Source organism: Monodelphis domestica, chromosome 3 (genome assembly GCF_027887165.1).
Source record: "Monodelphis domestica isolate mMonDom1 chromosome 3, mMonDom1.pri, whole genome shotgun sequence".
NCBI classification, from domain to species: Eukaryota; Metazoa; Chordata; class Mammalia; order Didelphimorphia; family Didelphidae; genus Monodelphis; species Monodelphis domestica.
Window position 1 is genome coordinate 494630895 of NC_077229.1, and position 22584 is coordinate 494653478.

At 36.5% G+C, this 22584-nt stretch overlaps 1 protein-coding gene across 10 annotated transcripts in view; it reads right to left on the bottom strand.

Moving 5' to 3' along the window:
- The window catches only part of HOMER1 (homer scaffold protein 1), a 169126-nt gene that overhangs the window by 8661 nt on the left and 137881 nt on the right, over positions 1-22584 (bottom strand). For 5 of the 10 annotated variants that reach the window (XM_007486424.3, XM_056824808.1, XM_056824806.1 and 2 more), the window contains 4 exons: positions 18405-18561; positions 12389-12493; positions 8022-8132; positions 7336-7416 (listed from right to left, as the gene is read on the bottom strand). In XM_007486424.3, the coding sequence (XP_007486486.1) occupies positions 7336-7416; positions 8022-8132; positions 12389-12493; positions 18405-18561 (454 nt within the window). The remainder of the gene's footprint in view (positions 1-7335; positions 7417-8021; positions 8133-12388; positions 12494-18404; positions 18562-22584) is intronic. The other 5 variants (XM_007486428.3, XM_007486427.3, XM_056824810.1 and 2 more) reach the window with 1 other exon arrangement.

Below are 22584 nucleotides of genomic sequence, written 5' to 3' on the forward strand. Positions count from 1 at the left end.
GGAGCAAAAGCGTTCCATACCTAGGGTGGGACCAGTTATGGGAGACTAAAACTACTTCTCCTCAACTGACTGCTTTCTATCCCCTACACTGGTGGAAACACATCACAGCCATTACTAGACTATCATAGACAAGGTCCATAAAAATGCAGAATTTTATTTTATTTCTTTTTAAGCTATATTATTAGTCCTCAGAACATTTTGCTTTTATTTAGAAAGGGAAAGGGAAGATGTCATTTATAGGATGGGTCATCAGTTGGGCAGAGGAGGCAGCTAGGTGGCACAGTGGATAGAGATTCAGGCCCAGAGATGGGAGATCTTGGGTTCAAATGTGGTCTCAGATACTTTCTAACTGTGTGATCCTGGGCAAGTCACTTAACCCCCATTGCTTAGCTCTGACTGTTCTTCTGTCTTGGAACCAAGGTACTGATTCTAAGATGGAAGGCAGTTTAAAAAAATAAACAAATACATAAGCTGGGCAGAAATGGAAAGTTGGGATTTCTTTCTCTCCTAGTTTTAAGGGGATTTCTCTTAAGATTCCAGGAGGAGACTGCATATCAGATAGATTGATATGAACACAGATGCCTCTACCTTGGTGGGGGGACAGGGATGGGTACTTTTTAGATTTAATTTGTATTTCTGCTGGTCTGCCAGCATAGGTGATAATGAGGATGAGAATGACAATGTCAACAGTAGTAATAGCAAGAGTTTATACACATTTATATAACCCTAATTTAAGGTTTGCAAAGCTCTTTATAAATATGATTTCACAAAACTATTAATAAGTACATGAAAAAGTGCTCTAAATCTCTCATAATCAGAGAGATGCAAATCAAAACAATTCTGAGGTATCACCTCACACCTAGCAGATTGGCTAACATAACAGCAAAGGAAAGTAATGACTGCTGGAGGGGATGTGGCAAAGTAGGGACATTAATTCATTGCTGGTGGAGTTGTGAACTGATCCAACCATTCTGGAGGGCAATTTGGAACTATGCCCAAAGGGCAATAAAAGACTGTCTGTCCTTTGATCCAGCCATAGCACTGCTGGGTTTGTACCCCAAAGAAATAATAAGGAAAAAGACTTGTATAAGAATATTCATAGCTGCGCTCTTTGTGGTGGCCAAAAATTGGAAAATGAGGGGATGCCCTTCAATTGGGGAATGGCTGAACAAATTGTGGTATATGTTGGTGATGGAATACTATTGTGCTCAAAGGAATAATAAAGTGGAGGAATTCCATGGAGACTGGAATAACCTCCAGGAAGTGATGCAGAGCGAAAGGAGCAGAACCAGGAGAACATTGTACACAGAGACAGATACACTGTGGTACAATCGAAGGTGAAGGACTTCTCCATTGTGTCAATGCAGTGATCCAGAACAAGGGATCTATGAGAAAGAGCACTATCCACATCCAGAGAAAGAACTGTGGGAGTAGACATGCAGAAGAAAAAGAACTGCTTGATCACATGGGTTGATGGGGATATGATTGGGGATGTAGACTATAAATGATCATCCTAGTGCAAATATCAGGGGGTGGGGCTGAGGGAAAGAACATGAAACATAAAATGTTCTAAATTAATTAATTAAATAAAAATTTTAAATTAAAAAAATATTATTTCATTTGATCCTCACAGCAACCCTGGAAGGTAGGTGCTATTATTATCCCCACTTTACAGATGAAGAATTGAGGCAAACAGAGGTTAAATGATTTGCTCAGAGTCACACAATCAACAAGTAACGGAGCTCATATTCAAACTCAGGTCTTCCACGTCCAGTGCTCTATCCAACACGCTACGCAGTTATTGTCAGTATAGACCTGATTCTTCCAAACTTAGGGGCCTATTAGGACCGACCTCCCATCCCTCTTCATCTCCAAAATCCAAAATCAGAACTCAGTTGTGTTAATAATCTTTTGGGCAATCTGGATTTGAATGATGGCCCTGAGATAATCTCTATTAAAAAGAGAGCCCACAACTCCTTTCTTTTATACTAGAGATACTCCTTCAGGTCAAGAATCCCACAGTTTTCATTTTGTTTCTTCATCATCAGGGCAGGCTCTTGAAAAGTTATTAAACAACACATGTTGAATATGAACATGTCCACCCACACTTTAAACTTTTCCCTGTTTAGAAACAAAAGGACTCTTCACTGGCTTTTACAGTGCCTTGGCTTCATAGCAGTGCAGGAAGGAGGGGGCGTTTGGAAGTTGTCATATAGTGCTCCGTGTCCTCTGTGAATGACCACGACTGCTTTTGAAAAATATCTTTAATAAAAATGCAGCAAAGAATACAAACTAGGAAGTCAAACTATGGCAGAAAATAAGCGAAAGCTCTGCTGAACTTGGCTCGTTCTGATCAAAAAGAAAATCTTACAGTAAGTGGTGGAATAGCCAAATCAAAAATAGGAGCAACTCTAGAACTGTCAAGGAAGTACTTAGACATTGTAACTAGCTCTTATATATATTCATCCTTTGTGAAATGCTCATTTTTGTACTAGATAAGAACCAAATGACCTCATTATCCTAAAAATCACACATGTAAATGAAAAAAGACATAAAAACATAGAGGCGCCTATCTACTTAATTCAGGGATTAAGCAGACATGGAAATGAACAAGTCACAGAGAGTAAGAAACGGCTGAGGGTAACCTCCAAGCCAGAGTTTCTTAGTCTGTGCTTGATGTATAGATCTGAAAAGATTCATAATTTGAATGGGAAAAAATGACATCTTTGTTTCCTCTGTAATTTTATCTATTTCGGGGGCTTATAAACACGATCACGAGAAGGGGTCCATAATCTTCACCATGTTGCTCAGGGAGTCAGTGACACAAAAAAAGGTTTGAGAACTCCTGATCTAAATAAACCTACTTGATTAAAGGGACTAAAAATTTCATCTTTGAAAGTGGTTAGAAAAAAGCACAATGACAAGAAAGCATGAAATCACTTGTTTCTAAAGAAATGTGAGCTCAGAAGTCCTATAATTAGAATTGTGCTCTCCTATAATCTTATTTGTTATCAAAATAAAGCATCAGGTCCGTGATGGGTTGTGTGTCCTTTGGTATACTCTCTTTTCATATTATCCTATGGGGGAAAAGCCCAATATTTAAAGTTTAGTTATAATTTCCAAGTACTTTCTTGAGAGTTCTAGGACCTTGAAATAGCAATGAAAACAATTTCAAGGAACGTCAACAATCAGCAGCTAGAGTGGGAAAAGGAAAGGAAGAGATGAGGCAGCTGGAATGAAATACAAATGAATCCAATGAATCTCCATTTGATCTTCATGTATTCATAGTTAGGAATTTACCAGATGGCTTTCTAATCTCTTTCACTAGAATAGCCTATAAGATGATAGTAACAGGAGAATAGAACTTGAAACCAGTACAATATTTACAAGTTCACAAGCCAAACTCATCATGTTTCTGAACTTGGGGTAAGACAGACATTCTGTGATCAAATGACAAACTTCCACTCATGATCAAAAATCATGCTGGCTTGCCTGCTTGCCCAAGCAAACAGAAGGAAGAAGGTTCCAAACAGAAGGAAAAAGAACCCATATAATTTTTCTTGTGAACAAGGAGGGACACCCATTTAATTCTCTGAAGATTTCCTGAAAAACTAAAAAGTCTCTTGTTCTTCTTGCCAATACAGGCAAACCTATGCACTCTTTCAAGGCAAGAAAATAGCCAGGTAGAAGCCATAATTCTATGTTTGGCAGCTGCCTCAAGAAGCAACATCATCCCTAAGCATTTGTTCTTTTTTAAAAAATGCATTCTAGAGAAAAATTTTAGACAGAAAGAAAATGCTTCAAAAGGTATTGATAGTCAAAGACTTGTATGAGAAACCAACTGCATTAATTGGCTTTCCCATTCCTCACCTGATGCACTTCTTTTTTTCCCCCATGTTTCTTTCTACTCTCTCAATCTTCGTTTGTCTATCTAGGACAATCGTGTCCTTCTAGATTTCTTTTTCTGTAGTTTAGATTCTATCCCTCTTCCCCCACCTTCTTCTGTCTTGTCTAGTCTATGTAAAACAGTTATATGGTACAGGGGATACAGTGAAGGACTTGGAGTCTAGAAGATTTGAATTAAAATTGTGCCTTTGATACTTATTACCTGTATGACTCTGGACAAGTCATGACCTCTCAACCTACTCTATATACCAGTAAAATGTGCTTAACACAGTTCCTGGCATGTAGTAGAAGCTTAATAAATGCTTGTTGACTAGACAGATTTATTGTGAGGCTCAAAAGTAAAGGGTATTGCAAGCTTAATATATATAATATATATTATAAATATCAGCTATGATCATCATCATTGTGCTTCTTGAAAAAGATTTTCAAAGGCACTCGAGTACCATTTCTCAAAGACTCCATTTAATAGACTTCTATCCCAAGGAAGCTATTGATAAGAAGAAAGTCCCCATTTATGAGTAGTACTTTTTTTTTGACAGCAAAGAATTGGAGGCAAAGTAGGTGCCCATCCATTGGAGAATGGCTAAACAAATTATAGTATATAGACTTTGTCTGAAGAAATGATGTGTGTGACTCAATACAGAGAAGAATGGAAAGATTTATATGAACTGATGCTGAGTGAAATCAGCAGATCCAAGATGAGAATAATGCACGATAACTACAATGTAAATGTATGGCAAATGAATAACACCACACCAAAAAATCAAAAGTGAATACAACAAAATTATAAAGATCAAGCAAGTCTCAAGTGAAGATATGAGAAGACCACTCAACCCTACCCCTTCACAGTAGGAAGTCTACCAATCAGTTGTGCTGATTTTTCTCTTCTTTAAAAAAAGCAATTTTTTTCTATGGGATTTATTTTTAGATGGAGAAGAGAGAGAAATACTTAGGATAATTATGATATAAGAAATGGAAGGTATTGATAAAAATTTATTTTTTTTAAAAGAGAGACAGAGGAGAGATGATGAGGGCTAGATTAGGGTGGTGATTGTGGAAGTAGAAAGGAAAGAGATGTCAGAGATATTTCAGAGGGAGAATCTACAAGACTTGGCAACCAGTTGGATATGAAAGGGGGAAAAGCTGAACATGATTACAAGGCTGTGTCACCTGAAAGTATATAAAGCACCAATATGAAAGAAATAGTAAAGTTAAACATCAGAGAAGGTTTGAGAAGAAAAGATAATGAGTTCTTTATTGTAATAAATAATAGGAGGATTATTGGAAAAAAAACTATATCTTTTAGACCCCCATGGATCAATTATTTTTATTTTGGAGCATAGGTATGAACTATCGTGGGTGCCATAGAAATTTCAGTTAGTAAGGTGTGTGAATTTCAAAACTATTCCACCCTATTCAGACCATTCTTTAGAAGATCTGATTTAGCTATTTCCTGATCAGTAACAATGGAGATACTTGGAATAACAGAATCAGGTCTTGGAAACCCACATTCTCTACCCTACTCAGTGTAACAAGATTAGGAAGGGCTGCATCAAACTCAAGATTTAATTATTTGAGAAAATGGCCTTCAACAGACATGTGCAAAAAAAGGACAGACCTCTGGGCAGTCCTAAGTCAAGCTTGAGCCACCATTGGCACATGTGAGATGCAGGAAGTGAGGTAGAGAACAGCCTTGGGAGTTCTCAGGGCTTCCTATGGAGAGGGCTAGAGTGGAGTTCGATCCTGGAGCTTGAGCTTGGAGAAGTATCATGTAGATCAAAGAAACAGCAGAAGTTTTTTTTTCCCCCCCCTAGTACCACTTTATGTACTGTTTCACTCTATTAGAATGTAAACTCCTTGACGGAAACAATTGTCGTTTGCTTTTATTTGTATCCCCACATTGCAAGTGCTTAATAAATGTTTCTCTCTTTCTCCTTCCTTGCTGTGTCTCTCCCCTTTCCCTTTCTCCTTCCATCCCACTTTCTGCTCTCCCTCCTTCCCTCTCTCATGCCCTCTTCTCCTCCCTCCTTCTCTCTCTCTCCCTGATTCCCTTTCTCTCTGTCTCCTTCCCTCTCCTGCTTTTTTTCTACTTCTCTCTCTTCCTCTCCCCATCCCTCTTTCTCACTGTTCTCTCTCTCCTTTCTCCTTCCCTCTTTGTCTCTCTTCTTTGTCTCCTCTCTTTCTCTCCCTCCCTCTCCTCTCTTTCTCTCTCCTTCCCTTTATTTCTCCTTTCTCCTGCCCTCTTCGTTTTCTCTCCTCTTCCTACTTCTCTTTCTCTGTGTCTCACTGTCTCTATCTCTGCAGAAACTCATGTCATTCTTCCCAGTCAACTACTCCCTTAGTGGAGCAGCCTTGTCTATACTTCTCAAGGTCCTCTTAAGTCCCTAGTTATTACATTTTTTAAAAAATTGAATTCTATTTTTCCCAATTACATTTAGGAAATTTTTTTGACAAATTGTGATCTGATTTTTGCAATTCAGGTTCTTTAACTCCCTTCTTCCCTCCCCACTCTCCTCTCCAAGGCAGTAAATAGTCTGATATAGGTTACATCAGCACTTTCATGCAAAACATTCTTTCATATTCCCCATGTTGTGACTAAAGGAACATATCACATATACAATAAAAAATTCATAATGGAAATAAAATGGAAAATAGAATGTTTTGATCTGTAATCAGCTTCCAACAGTTCCTTCTTTGGCTGTGGATAGTATTTTCTTAGCATGAAAATCTTGGTGTTATCTTGGTACCTTGAGCTTTGCTGATAATACTTTAATCCTTCACAGTTGATCATGATACAATATTTCTGTTACTGTTTACACTGTTCTCCTGGTTCTGCTCATTTCACTTTGCATCAGTTCATTTAAGTCTTTTCAGGTTAGGTCTTTGCTTGTTAACAACTGTCTCAAATCCTAGCTCTCTCTAGATTCCTCAAACCACAAACACTTGCCCAAACTTTCTTTTGTTCCCTGAACTAAACACAAAGACACTATTAATCCACAATTCTTGGGCAATTGGCCATGATCAGCTCAAGACTTTGAATGGAAGAAGAGAATATGAGGAGTACAGAAGTGACTAGAGCTGCCTGGGGAGGTAATTTGTATTTGTATATTGTATTGTGTTTTATATTTTTGTAATCTGTATATTTTAATTGTATTTATAATTACACGCCCATATGTGCTCTAATTAGAGCAGATTCTGAAAGATACAAACTTTCTGAATGAGGCCATCATACAAGTTTCTGAAAAAGCAGCAAAATAAAAACAAAAACAAAAACTTCCCCAAACAAATATAAAGCATGAAATCTCAGACTCAGAAAAAGTAAAAGAATGGGGAAACCGGGAAAATAAAATTCTAGAAAACAAATCACATTTAATACATTCTATTGTATTGTAATAAACAGGAAAGAATAGTATTTGTGTAACACCTTACCTGTAGTTTCTGAGTCAATGAGTCCCTCTGTTCCTGTAGCTCTCTGGCATTATCAATTTCTTGTTTCAGTTTTTCTATTTCCTAGGAAAGACAGAATATTGAGTGTCTTTAACCATATTTAACTTATATCAAAGGAAAGAGTGACCTTATCGTATACTGAAAATACCATGCCAGGTCTTAGAGAACAAATTTTCCACCCTGTACTGATGCTGACATTTAGGGAAAGCACTTCCTTATACATATATTTTGAACATGATGCAATCTTGAATGACAACAGGAGAGGCTGTCACCTCTCATGGATGGCTTTGGTTCAACTGTGCCAGGATGCTGGACTTAGTGACCTCTTGGGGGTGTTTGCATCCTTCTGAGGATGGCTTTCTTCAGGAAGGATGGGATCTCATCCCTGGCAATGATCAACACCCTTTGAACTCATGATTTTCTTTGCTCATTTAGCCATTTTTCTCATAGCAGATTCAATGGACAGAGTTTTAGGACCACAAGAGTCTCATGATAGAATATGGCATATATAAGTATGTTCAGAGTGACAGAAATATTACTCTAATGTAAGAAACTTCATTTCCCACAGGAGTACCATTACATTCCACAGGGAAGCATTTTAAATAACCTGTTCGCATTCTACACATATCTTAATGAGATGATCTTAGCGAGGCAACATTAGCAAATACCTCCTCCTTCTTCTTCAGCGTTTCCTCTAGTTCCTGGATGGTCTGATTTAGCTCAGCCTTGTGGGTATGGACCGCATTTGCTTGGCTGCTCACACACTCCAGTTCAGTCACCTAAAGGGGTAATGAGCATCCATCAGATGATATGCTAAATGACAAATAGATTATATATTTTAAATTAGTCTATAAATGGGTTTTTTAAAAATCTGATATATAAGAAGAGCTGCCAGGGTCTACCTACAAAGATTATTTCATAGTTGTTTTGTATATAGGATGTCCCAAAAGTCTTTGGTGCTGGTTTTGAGTTTTAATGTCTTAATAAAAAATATTTACATAGAGCTTTAAGGTTTAAACTTAGAAACATTATCTCACTGAGCTTCATAAAAACTCTGTAAAGATGTGATTATTATCCCCATTTTATAGAAGAGGAAATTGAGACTGATAACAGTTATGGGACTTGCCACACAGTTGAATACACTGTGTTTATATTGTCTCCTCTTATAAAACATATCCTCTTCCAGGAGATGGACAGCTTCATTCATGTCTCCCCTGAGTCTGGTATACACTAGGTAGTTAATAAATATCTGATCATTGAATGACTGACAGACAGATGGAAATGCTATAGAGTTTTAGGGGTAAGATAAGGAAAATATTACAAACATTCCCATCACTCTTTTACATAGACTTGACAAAGTTTAGGAAATCAGTACACAGTGACAAGCTGGAGAATTCCATAATGAAAGTCTCTTTTAAACTTTTCTTATGAAAACAGACTTTAAGATCAGATGTGGCCATCTGCCCCCAAACGAATGATTTATGAATTCTGAAGCTAAGAAGTCTGGCTTCTCTAAACAGTGATTTTTTTTCCTAAGCTAGTTCCAAAATTTAAGATGATCCAGAAAAAAAAGATGAATTTAAAATACAACTGCCATCATGCTAAATTATAGTCACTTGCATTTAAATAGTTATTTTTATCTTGAAATGCACCTGTTATGATTACGCATGTATAACCTATATCAAATTACTTATCATTTCAGGGAGTAGGTAAGTAAGAATTTGGAACTCAAAATTTTTAAAAAGCAAATATGGAAAATTGTTTTCACATGCAAATGGAAAAAATAAAATACCTTATTAAAAAACTTTAAAAATTTTTTTATCTTAATTTAAAGTTGTTTAAAACCTTAAAATTTTTTAAATTACATGTAGGAACTATTTTCATAATATTTTCTGATATAAAATATTATCATTTTTTTAATTTAAAAAGGAAAAAAATACACTGTTAGAATATTTACTGAATACTCACTCATCACTTAGGGAATACATTAGAAGAAAAACAAAAGTCACTGACTGCCCTTTAGTATCTTACAATTCAAAAAAATATAAACAAAACAAAATTAATCTATAAGATACATGACACTAGAATATATACAGGGTGGGGACTGCCAGTTTTCAATAAATATTTGTTGAATAAATGAATGAATAAAATACAATTATGACTAAAAAAGTTAAGGGAATAGGCTCAATTCCTTGGAGTTGTCTCTTGATCATTACTATGTTCAGTTTGTCTCAAGTCCCATCAGCCTTTTCTTCCAAAATATCTCTTTGTATCCATTTCCTTTTCTCCATCCCTACTGCCCTGCCCCCCCCTCCCCGTTCAGGACCTTTTCAGCTCATGGCTGGGTTTTCTGTACTAAAAAAACTCTTTGCTGGCCTCCCTTGGTCTAGATCTGACTCTCATCGACCTATCTGCACACCAGTGCCGGATGGACCTGATTTGCTATATGAGAGGCAATGTAACCTAGTAGATAAAATAGTAGGCTTAGAATCAAGGAAGACTACAGTGCAACTAATCCCTGATGCTTACTTATCAGGACTTTACTTAACCTTAAGAACCCTCAAACAACTTGCTGGGATTGATCTCACAAATTATAGCCAAACTACCCCTGGCAGAGGAAGTTCCCTTGTCCAGAGTTCCTTTCTGAAATTGAAAATGATTATAATAACAACAACTTCTATCTATATAGCATTTTAGATTGTTCAAAGATTTTAACACCTTCTTTTATCTGACCCTCTCAAACAACTCTTGTCAGGTGGGTACTATTATTAAGTCCATTTTATAAATGAGAAAACTGAGGTTCAATAAGGTTCAGTAGCTTATTCAGAGTCACAGATTCTTCATACATTTATATTCTTGCTGTCACTCCCTTGTGTGAAAACTTTCAATAATTCCTCCATTATCCCAATCTAGAAGTCAAGCCTTCCTGACATTGTTCCAATAGGTCCGAGCCTTTATTTTTGGTATTCTTATGCTGAATTGAACTGAATTTCCATTGAATACTGACTTCAATGGTTCTCTTATCTCTACCATACCAAATCCTATATTATAGATGTTAGGAAATCAGATTTTTAAAATTCTAGGAAAAGACAGGTATAGTCTCCTAGATAGGGAGTATAAAAGGGCATATTTCTGAAGGAAGACAGGGAATCCTAAAATTTCTGACCATACATTATACTGTGTCTAGAATGAAAGACTTTTTTTGTTCTTTTAAATGATAAAGACAAAGGAGAGGGAAAGAACATGAATTATGTAACCATTTAAAATGCATAAATTTAAAAAATTAATGATAAAAACAGTAGGAAAGATTTTAATTTAAATTTTTAAAGTTATGTGAGAGTAAGAAGATAAAACAAAGAGAATAAAAAACTACTCAGCTCCTATTTTGCTCCAGACTTCTCTATTAATGAGAACTAACTTTGAACTAGTTGTTATTGTTCAGTATTTTCAGATAAGTTTGATTCTTCATGACTCCAGGATACATTTTCTTGGCAAAGCTATTAGAGTCATTTGCAATTTCCTTCTCCAGTTCATTTTACAGATGAGGAAACTGAGGTAAATAGGATTAAGTGACTTGCCCAGAGTCACAAAACTAGAAAATGAATGAGGCTATATTTGAAATTTAGAAGATGACTCTTCCTGATTCTAAGCCCAGAGCTCTATCCACTGTGCCACCTAAATGCCTTTGAACTAGACAGGGAAGAACAAATGTAATAACAAAAAAAAATGAATTTCAAGGCAGGAAAAATAGAGGAATAACTATTCAACTAAATGAGTTCAAGTCTTAAGGATCAAGAGGATTAAATTCTAGGTTACTAAAGAAAAACAAAACTCGCAAATGTGACTGAGGAATCAATACATTGGAAATTCTTGAGAAATCATGCAGCATAGTGACAATGTCAAAATATTGGGGGACTAATAATATCCCACTTTTTGAAAACGGAGAGGCTTAGGAAAATAGAGACTAATAATTTTAATATTAATTGATAGAAAAATTCTAAATAAAATTAAATAGTTTATGAGGTCTGACAAAAGAAAAGTAAATACAAAAGGCTAGCATTTATTCACAAAGAACAAGTCATCCCAAGTTAATTCCATTTCCTTTTTTTTTGACAGGTAGATCGGGGATATGCCACAGGCATAATACAACTCAGCTTTAATAAGACATCTGACAAAATATGTCATGGTATACCTGTAAATGAAATGAAGAAATATGGACTGAATAACAATTCATTTAGGTGAATTCATAGCTGATTGAAAAATTAACCAAAGTTCCCATTCATACCTATCAGACTGTCAAAGATGACAAGAGAAGAAAATGGCAATTGTTGGGTCTGGAAGGATGGTCACATTGGTCTACTTTTAGTAGAGCTAGCTATAAGTCTAACTATTCTGGGAAACATTTTGGAATTATACCCCCCAAATCACTAACTTTAGTATATATATATATATGTATGTATGTATGTATATACTTAGAATCATTGATAACGCTGCTAAGCATATTTCCTCAAAGAGGTCAGAGTCAGAGGGAAAGAACTCATATGCAAAAAATATTTATAGAAGCTCTTTTCAAAGAGTCTGCCAATTAGGGGATTACTTAACAAATTATGGTCAATGGATGTAATGGAATATTAATTCTCTGTGAGTAACCTGGGAAATTCTGTATGAACTGACACAGAGCAAAGTAAGCACTCAGGAGAACAATTTATATGACTACAAAAATGTAAAGGGAAATTCAATGACCAATCTTGGTTTCAAAAGACTGATAATGAAACATTCATCCCACCTTTGGCAGAGAGGTGATGAATTAGAGTGACAATAAAATATACATTTTCAGACTACTTTGCTTCCCTGTACTTATTATTCATTGTATGTGAGGGCTTCTATCTGGTGGGTAGTGATAGTGTTACCAAAAAAAGAAGAAAAAGAAAAGATCATCAATTAAACAAAACAACAGCAATAATCCACTAAGAATAGAGAAGTGGGGAGGGGACAAGCAAAACAAGGATTTTTGTTGAATTTAGCATTCACTCACAAAACTGTAGGCAAGAGAAGTTGTTTCATGTACAATCTTCTCTTCTGTTCTTTGTATTCCCCTAGCTTCATCATCTTTGAATGGGATAAATGTGTCTTCGTCTTTCTTGAAAACAATGTTGAAGTCAATTTATTAGTTTAGGTTTTAAAAAATATGTATATATATATATATATTTAACCATAAACCTAGACATCAGGTGCAGAATCCTGAGCCATATCACTTTATTAGCTGGGTACAAAACTGTTCATGAAGTGGGCCAAATTGCTACCTTGGGCCAATGATAAAGAGGAGGAGGAGGACAGCTCCCTTTTATAAGCATAAAACAAAAAACAGAACTGGGGAGGTGAGGAAAATAATGCAATTGGTTACAGGGCTGGCAGCATCATGGAGGTGAGGACAACATGCCTGATTGAAAACTGGGAGCAACAACCCCCTCCTTCCCTCCTAGCACTAAGAAATGTTCATTGCTTATGTCTACCTGCAAGATTGGAGATAGTGGACCAGACTTCTTTGGAGGGCAAACCAGACATCCTTGAAGGATAGCTTGTGGCATAAAGATACTAGACCAGACTCCCAGTTGCCCACAAGCATCCCTAAAGGATAACAGATTTCCTTGAGCAAGAACAGAGCAGTGACTAATGAGAGAACTGGATTTCTAAACTTAACTCATTACAGGTCAGCTAAATTTTTGAACTAAGTTCAGAGACAAAGAACCTTGACCTAAGTAGATACAGGACAAAACCAATTAACTGTAAGTGGGATCGGTTTTTAAAAGGCACAGAATCGATTTGATTATTTCAAGAATATTGACATGTTCATGATTGCTGATGTCCAAGTTTATGGTTAAATATATATATGTGTATATATATATATATATATATATTTGTATATATATAAAACCTAAACTAATGAATTGACTTCAGCATTGTTTTCAAGAAAGATGAAGCCACATTTATGCCATTCAAAGACAATAAAGCTAGGAAATATGGATGGAATATAAAGAAAGAGCTATAGATCCTGTATGACAGAATTAGGATAAAAAGACATCTTGACAGGCTGGAATAGTGGTTCAAAACATCAAAAGGAAATTTAACAAGGATAAATGTAAAGGCATATATTTAGGTTAAAAAAAATTACATAGGGTGGGGGGATAGACCCTGACTTGAGACAATTTCATGTTGAAATATTCTGGGGGATTTAACTAAACATGATTCCAATGTAAAGCAAGCGAGCCAGAACTGCTAAAATAATTTCACGTCATCTTTGACCGTACTAACAACAATATCGTATCCACTGTCCTCAGCACTCCTTAGATCATATTGGGAATAATGTTTTAGATTTCAGATGACACAGTTCAAGGATGCCACTGAAGAGTATGCAGGCTGACCAAGATTGGCCTGGAAACTCTGTTAATGACTGAATGAATGAAAAAAAGACTTATGGGGAACATGATCATTGTCTTCAAATATTTGAAGGATTATCATGGGAATGAGATATTACATTAATTCTGCACTGCCCCTGAGGCCAGAACTGAGACTGATGAGTACAAGAAGGCAGATAGGGACTTAGTACAAAAATGTTTGCATGAAGGGCTGTCCAGTGATGGAGTAGGATGTCTCACAAAGCTATGAATTTCCCATCACTATGCGTCTTTCAGTGGAAGATGAATAACACTATAGCAAGAGAATTGTTAAAAAGATTCCTGCATTAGGAAGAAGACTATACTAGATGATATAATTTCTTTCCTAAAATTTATGTTATTAAACTGATTATTTTCCAATATAAATGTTTTTGTCCTCAGTAGTTTTCTAAAAGGCAGCTAGATGGCTCAGTGAATAGAGCACTGGACCTAGAGTCAGGAAGACCTCAGTTCAAATCTAGTTTTAGACCATGCTAGCTGTGCAATCTTGGGCAAGTCATTTAACCTCCATTTGCCTTAATCCACTGAGGAAGGAATGGCAAACCACTCCAATATCTTTGCTGAGAAAATCCCACAAAAGTATGGTTCATGGACACAAAGTGAGATAGGACTCAGTGACTAAACAACAACCAAAAGTTTTCTACTATGCAAACACATATTTACAGTCAAGTTCCTTTAATAAAGTTCTTCCCCCCCTTTTTTGGAATGCTCACTCTTCTGGCTGTCAACTGCCCAAATGCTGTTCATCCTTTAAGTAAGTGCTTTTTTTTCCTCCCTGAATTCTCCCAACGGCTTTTCCAACTCTTTCATACTTCCTTCACGGAATTCCTAGTGTCCTAACATGGCATGGTCTGACACATACAATGCACACACATGCATTTCTCACTTGCCAGTAAATATGTTCACATCCAGTTCTCTGTTTTTTTGGTTTTGCCCTGAATGACCTTTTTCCCCTTGAGTAGATTATTGGGGCTCAGATTCGTGCTAGTCAGATATTTACATTTACTAGGGCTTGCTCATCACAGCTCTGTAAATGAGCTGTGGGAATTTATTTTTAACATGCTGTATTAATTCCTAAATATGAGGGAGAATGGCTGTCTCTTCCTCTGTCTGGGATCTGGAGCAGAGACACCATCTAGTCTGCTACTTTTTGCATTTTCTTTGTCTTTGGGAATCCCAAAGAATGGCTTCCTTTTAACAAAATTTTGTTAATAAACAAAAGAAACAAGGGCTCTTTTCTTGTGGAGTGACTATCTACCTTTTTAGTTTGGCAAAGAGCTGAGGGGTCTGATGGGCCACTTCTTAATTAGTTATCACCAAATAAAGATGTCTTAGAATAGTCAAGGAAGGGGCTGAATAACAAGCTCCTCAAAATCTATTTATCAAGCTACCTTACCCAGCTCAAGTGGTCCCTGGTATGAGAGACAACCATGGAAACCTTTATTACTTTATCAGTTATAATGTTGACCTGATAAATCTGATATAATCAATAAACTTAAATTCTTACTCAAAAATCAGTCTCTTGAGATAATTTTCATCATAAGAGATGCTATAACTGCAGGGTGTACTTTCAAGAGCTGACTCTCCTTTTGAGAGAAAGTTAATGCACTCAAGTTGTAGAATATGATACAAGTTTGAGTACCGTCAATGCAACAATTTGTTTTGACTATGCATATTGATTACAAGGGTTTTCTTTTTTTCTTTTTTCTTTTTTTTTCCAGTTGGCCAGGGGAAGTGGTTTAGAAAGATGGAGGATGAGATAAATTTGTCAAAACAAAGGGAAAAAAAGAGAAAAGAAAGGAAGGCCATTTAAGTGGAGTTTTTTTTTTTTTAAGCACAGAAGAGAACAGAAGGAAAGCCAGAAGGAATTAAAGACAAGCAGGATAGCTTTGAAAGTGACATGATTTTGTCATGTACTTAAAAAAGAAAAGCAAGCTACACCTAATAGAGGCTTGACGTTTCATGTATAATCAATCCTCTTTTTTTCTGTGCCACTGCATATGTGGGTATGCTGGTTTTATTTGGAGCTTAAAATGTTTTAAAATTAAAATAATTCTGGAAGGAACAACAGAGACAGAGGACATACAAATTCTCTAGGTAGGAAGAGGCTATGTGCCTACATCCAGTCCTATAATTCCCTCCCCACCTTCCTTTATACTCATTGCAGACTTGGCTCTGACAATACACAGATGGCCCTTCTCTCAGTCATTCTGGACACAGCATCATCTCTGAGGATTTGCATTCAAAAGCCCATCCTTCTACATACTCTGTCCATAATATTCAATACCAACTCTGTACACACCCAATAACTAAGCTTTAGTCCATCTGTCCTTTCTCTTATATATTCTATTCTACTTTCTCGATTATTATTCCACACTGTCACAAAAGTACCTAGAAACCAGATTTAACCACTAAGGTCAAAAATATATCTGATGCTATTCTATAAACTGGGGCCCAATTAATGCTAATAATGAGGTCTAGTCTTCCATGCATAGCTGCTTGCATTCCCCTATGATTTTCAACTTGAATTAATAGTTTATTTTATTATTTTTTTATTTTCTTTCCATTTTAGAATTGATATTGACCAAGACAGAAGAGTAGCAAGGACTAGGCAATGGGGGGTAAGTGACTTGCCCAGAGTCACAAAGCTAGGAGAAATTTGAGGCCACATTTGAACCTAGGACTTTTTGACTCTGGTTCTGGTTCTCTAAACACTGAGTCGCCCACCTAGCTACCCCAGGATAATAGTTTTTAACTAAATAATTTAGTAGTCATTTTTTGCCTTTTTTTCTTTATTTTATTTTGATAACAAATTTCCACATAAGTTTTCCAAAGTCATATGATTCATTTTGGTTCCCTTCTCTTCTCTCTCCTCTTCCAGAGCTGACAAGTAATTCAGTCTGGATTATATGTGTATTATCACACAAAACATATTTCCATATTATTCATTTTTGTAAGTGAATAATCTTATAAAACCAAAACTCCAAATCATATACTCAAATAAGCAAATGATAAATCATGTTATCATTTGCATTTCTCCAACAGTTCTTTCTCTGGAGATGAATAGCATTCTTTTTCATAAATCCTTCAGAATTTTCCTAGATCATTGCATTGCTGTTGGTAGCAAATTTAGTGGTAATTATATACTATTTTCCATTCATACTAAGGGATCCCATGTATTTGTTGTTTCTTCCCAACTATATTTATGAATTCATTGGTGGCAAAGTGTTATCTTATATTTCTTTAATCGTATGTCCCACTCCTAATAGAATAAAGTAATGTATTAATTGGTTAATCTATTGAATGACTTAAATAAACCAACAAGCATTTAGGAACCCCCCCCCCTTACAATGTCATGGGCACTGTGCTAGCTGGGGATACAAAAGCAAAACCACTCTGTTTCAGAAGCTTACATTCCGCTGGGAACTGTCTGAAGTATGTCTCATATACCAGGGGTAAACACCATACTTATGAAGGCTTTCCTTCCTCTATTCCTCTCATTCCTTTTTTTCTATCTCTTTCCCTATTGGTTCTTTTTCTCTTTCTCTTGTCTTATTCTTTTTTCCCTTTCTCTTCTTTCTCTTGCTATCTTAGTCCTAGGAGATCTTTCATATCCTGCTTTGGTGCTAAGACTGTTCATCACTGTGACTTGTATAGGGTTTTTTTCTCTTTGCCATGCTTTTCTGAAAGGCGGGCATGCCCTTCTTTTTCATTCATTTAGATGATTTTATTTTTGTTGTTGATTACCTGCAGAGACTTAAGAATGGGGTGGATGGACAGATATTCTTGTCTAGTTTATATAGTTTTACTTTGGACACTTTAGTACAGAATGATTCCCCCAAACTAGGTCATTATCAATCTTTGTCACCATGTATGTTATAAATTTCTCTCTCTCTCTCTCTGTCTCTGTCTCTCTCTCTCTGTCTCTGTCTCTCTCTGTCTCTGTCTCTCCCTCTCTCCCTCCCATCCTCTCTCTCTCTTCCCTCCCCCCTCTCTCCCTTCCTATCCCCCTCTCTCTCCCCCCTTCCTCTATCTCCCCCCTCTCTCCCTCCCTCCCTCTCTCTGTCTCTATCTCTCTGTCTCTCTCTCCCCCCTCTCTCTCCCTCCCATCCTCTCTCTCTCTTCCCTCCCTCCCTCTCCCCCTCTCTCTCCCCCCTTCTTCTCTCTCCCCCTCTCTCTCCTTCCCCCTTTCTCTCCCTCCCTTCCTCCCTCTCTCTGTCTCTCTCTCTCTCCCTCCCTCTCCCTCTCTGTCTCTGTCTCTCTCTCTTTCTCCTTTCTCTCTCTCTCTGTCTCTCTCCCTCTGACTCTCTCTCTCTCTCTCTGTCTCTGTCTCTCTCTCTCTCTGTCTCTATCTCTGTGTCTGTCTGTCTGTCTGTCTGTCTGTCTCTCTCTCTCTGTCACACACACACAATAACACTACTAAGTGATGGGAACAATTTTCCTCAAGCAATTTAGGTCACATAATCCAAGCTATATGTTTCAACAACTGCCAAATATCCCCTGGAAGCTTAGCTGTACAGTATCTCTGTCAAACTTTCCTGTGATCAAGGCAACCTACTGGTTTTACATTCTTATGTCTATCAGAGCTGACCGTACCCGCTTGTGTAGGCGCTCGGCTTCCTCCTGATAGGCGGCAAGTTGCTGTTTCCATTGTTTGACATTGGCAGTGGACTCCAACAATGCTGCTGTGAGCTTGGCATTGTTACCTTTGAGTGTGGCCAGTTCAGCTTCCCAGTGTTTGCTGATTGCTGAGCTAAAAAACATTTAGAGAAAACACAAACCATTACAATATGACAGGTTACTGTCACCTTTGGGGGTTGGGAGTAGTACTTAGGACCACAATGATTAAATTTAATGAGCAATTCAAATACAAAACAATTCTAGGAGCTTTTAAAAAATCATTTCACTGAAATGTCTTTAGGGAAGAAAACTTACTGGGTGAACCAAGAATTAAATAACTTCCAGTTCACATTCCAAAGTAGTCAACACTAAGAGACTATTTGGTTCTTTAGTTGAGCGGTTCCCACCGTCCTTTCTGAAGATACTTAGACCTACAAGAGTGTTTTCGTGATTACCTTCAGGGAGTAAATATTAAATCTTGAAAATCACTGAAGAACAGAACTAAGAAGTAGATTTTATTCTTTAAAAGATGCTGATATCTGAGATTACTCAGTAAGAGTAACTTAACTTATTTTAAAATGTATATTCAGGTATCTGAATACAAAGTCAGTACAGTTTGTGACACATCATTTACTCTTTGATACGTCAGTCTTTTTTTAACATTTAAAAAATTGTTAAATGTCAAATTTTGCCTTCAAAGACTGGTTTCTAATTGGGTCACTGGCAAAGTATAGATTGATTTCTAATGATCTAAATTTCAAGGATAATTTCAGGTTCTATTTTACTTCCTTGAATTTAATGTCACACTGGTCAATGATATTCCTTCAAAAACAGTAACAAAGAACATTCTCTATAGCAAAGACAATTTCATTAGTTGTGGAGAGTTTCCTCCTGAGAATTTGCTTCTTAATTTCACCACAAAGAAAGAATTAGTTCATTAAGGGAAATGAGTTTATTTTTCTTCCCTATCACTGAGAAGCCTGTTTCAATTGCTGGATTTCTGCTAACCTTTTCCCACTTAATTAGTGATGCTTCAAGACGTTCACTTGAATCATCTCCCTTAATTTTGATAAGTCATTTACACCACAGGACAGGTGTCCTAAGAGCTCTCAATTTGCAGAAAGGAGTCTTCAGTTCCTATTGTCAGTATTTCTAAAACCGACTCCGTACAATTTTTAAAATGAAAGAAGCCTCAGGAGTGGATTGAAGATGTGTGGGGCTACGCTTTTAACACTCAATTTTCCATCTTTGAGAACAGAGCCCTTTTTATTTTGCTCTCTTGAGAAAATATTTCTCAGACAATAAGAGAATCAAAAGAGAGGAAAATTGTCTTTTCTTCTTCCTACTGCGACCCATAATCAGCTTTTCTCAGTTAATCAGTTAAGATAATAAAGGGAGAAAAAAAATGTTTTTCAAGCCTTGATACTTAGGACTATTTTTCATTCAGGAATACATATAATAATAAACATACTCTATGGAATTCCAACTGCATAGGATTATAATTGATATAACCCTCAGAAGAGAATCCCCAAAAGACCCAAGATTAAAAATTAATTTAGTGAAAATCAATTAATCAGAAAGCATTTATTAAATGCCAACAATGTGCCACACATTGTATTGGATGTTTGGGGTGCAAACAGGAAAGAGAGGGAGTTCCTGCTCTCAAGGAACTCACATTCTACTAAAAGATAAAAGTGAAGCTAAATAAAGTACCTCGGGAGGCTGGGTAATTCACATCTTCAATTAATATGATACTATATAATTTATATCTAGATTTTTAGAAAATTCCACTTTTAAAAGTCTTAAAAAGGAAAAATTAAAATGAATTTTAACCCAAAGGTTTAATTCACTAAGATTTTGCTTTAATAACCTAACAAAGAGGCAACACAGTAAAGTGTATAAAAACAAAAGGCCTTGGGGTCCAGAAGATCTGGGTTCAAATCCCACCTCTGATACATCCTGGCTATGTGACAGTGGTTGAATCACTTAACTTTTCAGTGCTCTAGGCAAGTCTTTGAAACTATATTTTGTAGTGAAAGGGCCAGCCTATTTTAGTAGATGCTAAATTTTCTCATCTAACAGTTTTCTATTCCAGTGAAATCATAGTTCTAGTCTCTATTCCATCTTGAAAAAAGATTTATCATCTCATCACTTTCTTAAAACCAGTCTAATCTCTTCTACAGGAGATACAAAATATACACACATAAATAAAACTGCCATGTTTTCATATTATTTATTTACCATAAATCTTCCCTTATCCTTGACAAATGGTTATCAGAATAATGTTTAACATCCAAATATAAAAAGTCACAAAATACTCAATGGTTAATCTAAAAAAAACAAAATACATTAGATTATAAGAGCTGAATTTCTGTATAAATGGAATAGACAGCAGCCTGTATGTTATGATTCTTTTCCTCCAACCCCTAATCAACCTTCTGCCTTTTCCTGCACACTAGTAGATGCATGAACGTCTTTTAATGGTGGACAAAGTCCATCATTTCACAATGATTAAGAAGACTACAATGCAATTACTCTGACAAATTTATACAGAGAGAAATGACACTAGATCCTTTCTGAGAGCAGTTTTTGATCAGGGTGATAGAAGAAAGTTCAAGAGCATTGGGAACCTGGGGAACAAATGAAGGAACAGAGATGGCAAAGAGAAGGCTTATGGACACTGAAGCCAAGCTTTAACAACTTCACAATACTACTGCCAATGGTCAGTCATATTTAGATAAATGAACCCTTCAGCAAAAGTTGCTTTTAGGTAGAGAATTTTCTGTTGCACAACCTAAAATATTTTCAAAATAATGGAAAAAAAAACTCTAAGTCATAAAATGAAAAGGAAATAGTAGGTCAGGCTGGGATAGGTAGGTGTTCATTTGGAGCTGATGAAAAGAGAAGATGGGATGACGTCAAATGATAAAGTGCCTTAAAAACTAAGGAGAGGAGTTTAGACATGATCTAACATCTTAAGAAGGGAGGCCACTGAAGGTTTCTGAGCAAGAGAGTAACAAGATAAAAGTGGTGTTTAAAAATTTTAATCCAGGCATGACCATGACGCCTGCCTAAAATTGGTCAGTGACGATGAGAACACAGAGAATTTAGTGATGATGGAAAAGGAGAAAGGGTGGGAGGTCAAAGTTTCAAGTCTGAGAGACTGGCTAAAGGATGGTGACATGAACAGAAATAGGGAAATAAGTGATTTACTGCCAAGGAGTAACTTAGATATTAAAGGAAAATGATTATAGCCCTGCATCATTTTTAAACTTCACTTTCTTATAATTATTTCCTGTTGCCTGATTTTTCTGAGCTAACAGATGAGCCCAAATGATGATTTTAAAGCTAACAGTGGTCTTAACAATCATTTAACTGAATCCACAGAGAAGTTAAGTGACTTTATGTAAGATTACTTAGCTAGTTAATGGGGGAGAACCTAAAATGTATCCTGGCTCCTAATCTAATTCTCAACCTACCAACTGAGCTAAGCAAAAATAACAAGGATAATATTTACACACCAGATGAGGAGTTCTTAAACTTTTTTTTGGGGGGGGGATCATGGACCCCTTTTTAGAAAGCTTTTAAAAAACTGATATTAATTAACATTGTTATTGTTCAGTCCTGTTAGTCTCTTCATGACTCCATTTGGGATTTTCTTGGCAAAGATACTGGGGTGATTTGCCATCTCCTTCTCCTGATCATTTTGCAGATGATGAAACTGAGGCCAACAGAGTTAAGTGACTTGCCCAGGGTCACATAGCTAGTAAGTGTCCCAGGCTGAGATTTGAAATCAAGTCTTTCTGACACCAGGCCCTGTGCTCTGTCCATTGAGTCATCTAGTTGCCCTATCAAATAGCTGAAGAAAATGCTAAATTTCAATTAGAGATCAGTGAGAAAAAGAAAAAGATATCATTTTTGTCCTATCTGTGTTCACGGACCTCTGGAAATCTATACATGGACTACTGGGGGACTCCAGGTTAAGAAAACTTGATCTAGATGAAGAAGCATTGCCCCCCTCCCCAATCTGCTTGTTCTTTCCTTTACAGTGATGAGTTAATTTTAAATGGAACTCTCCATCTGTTACTGAATCATAAAACATTCCAGAATGACATCTGAAACAGTATCCAGTTTAATTTCTAATCTACCATATGAT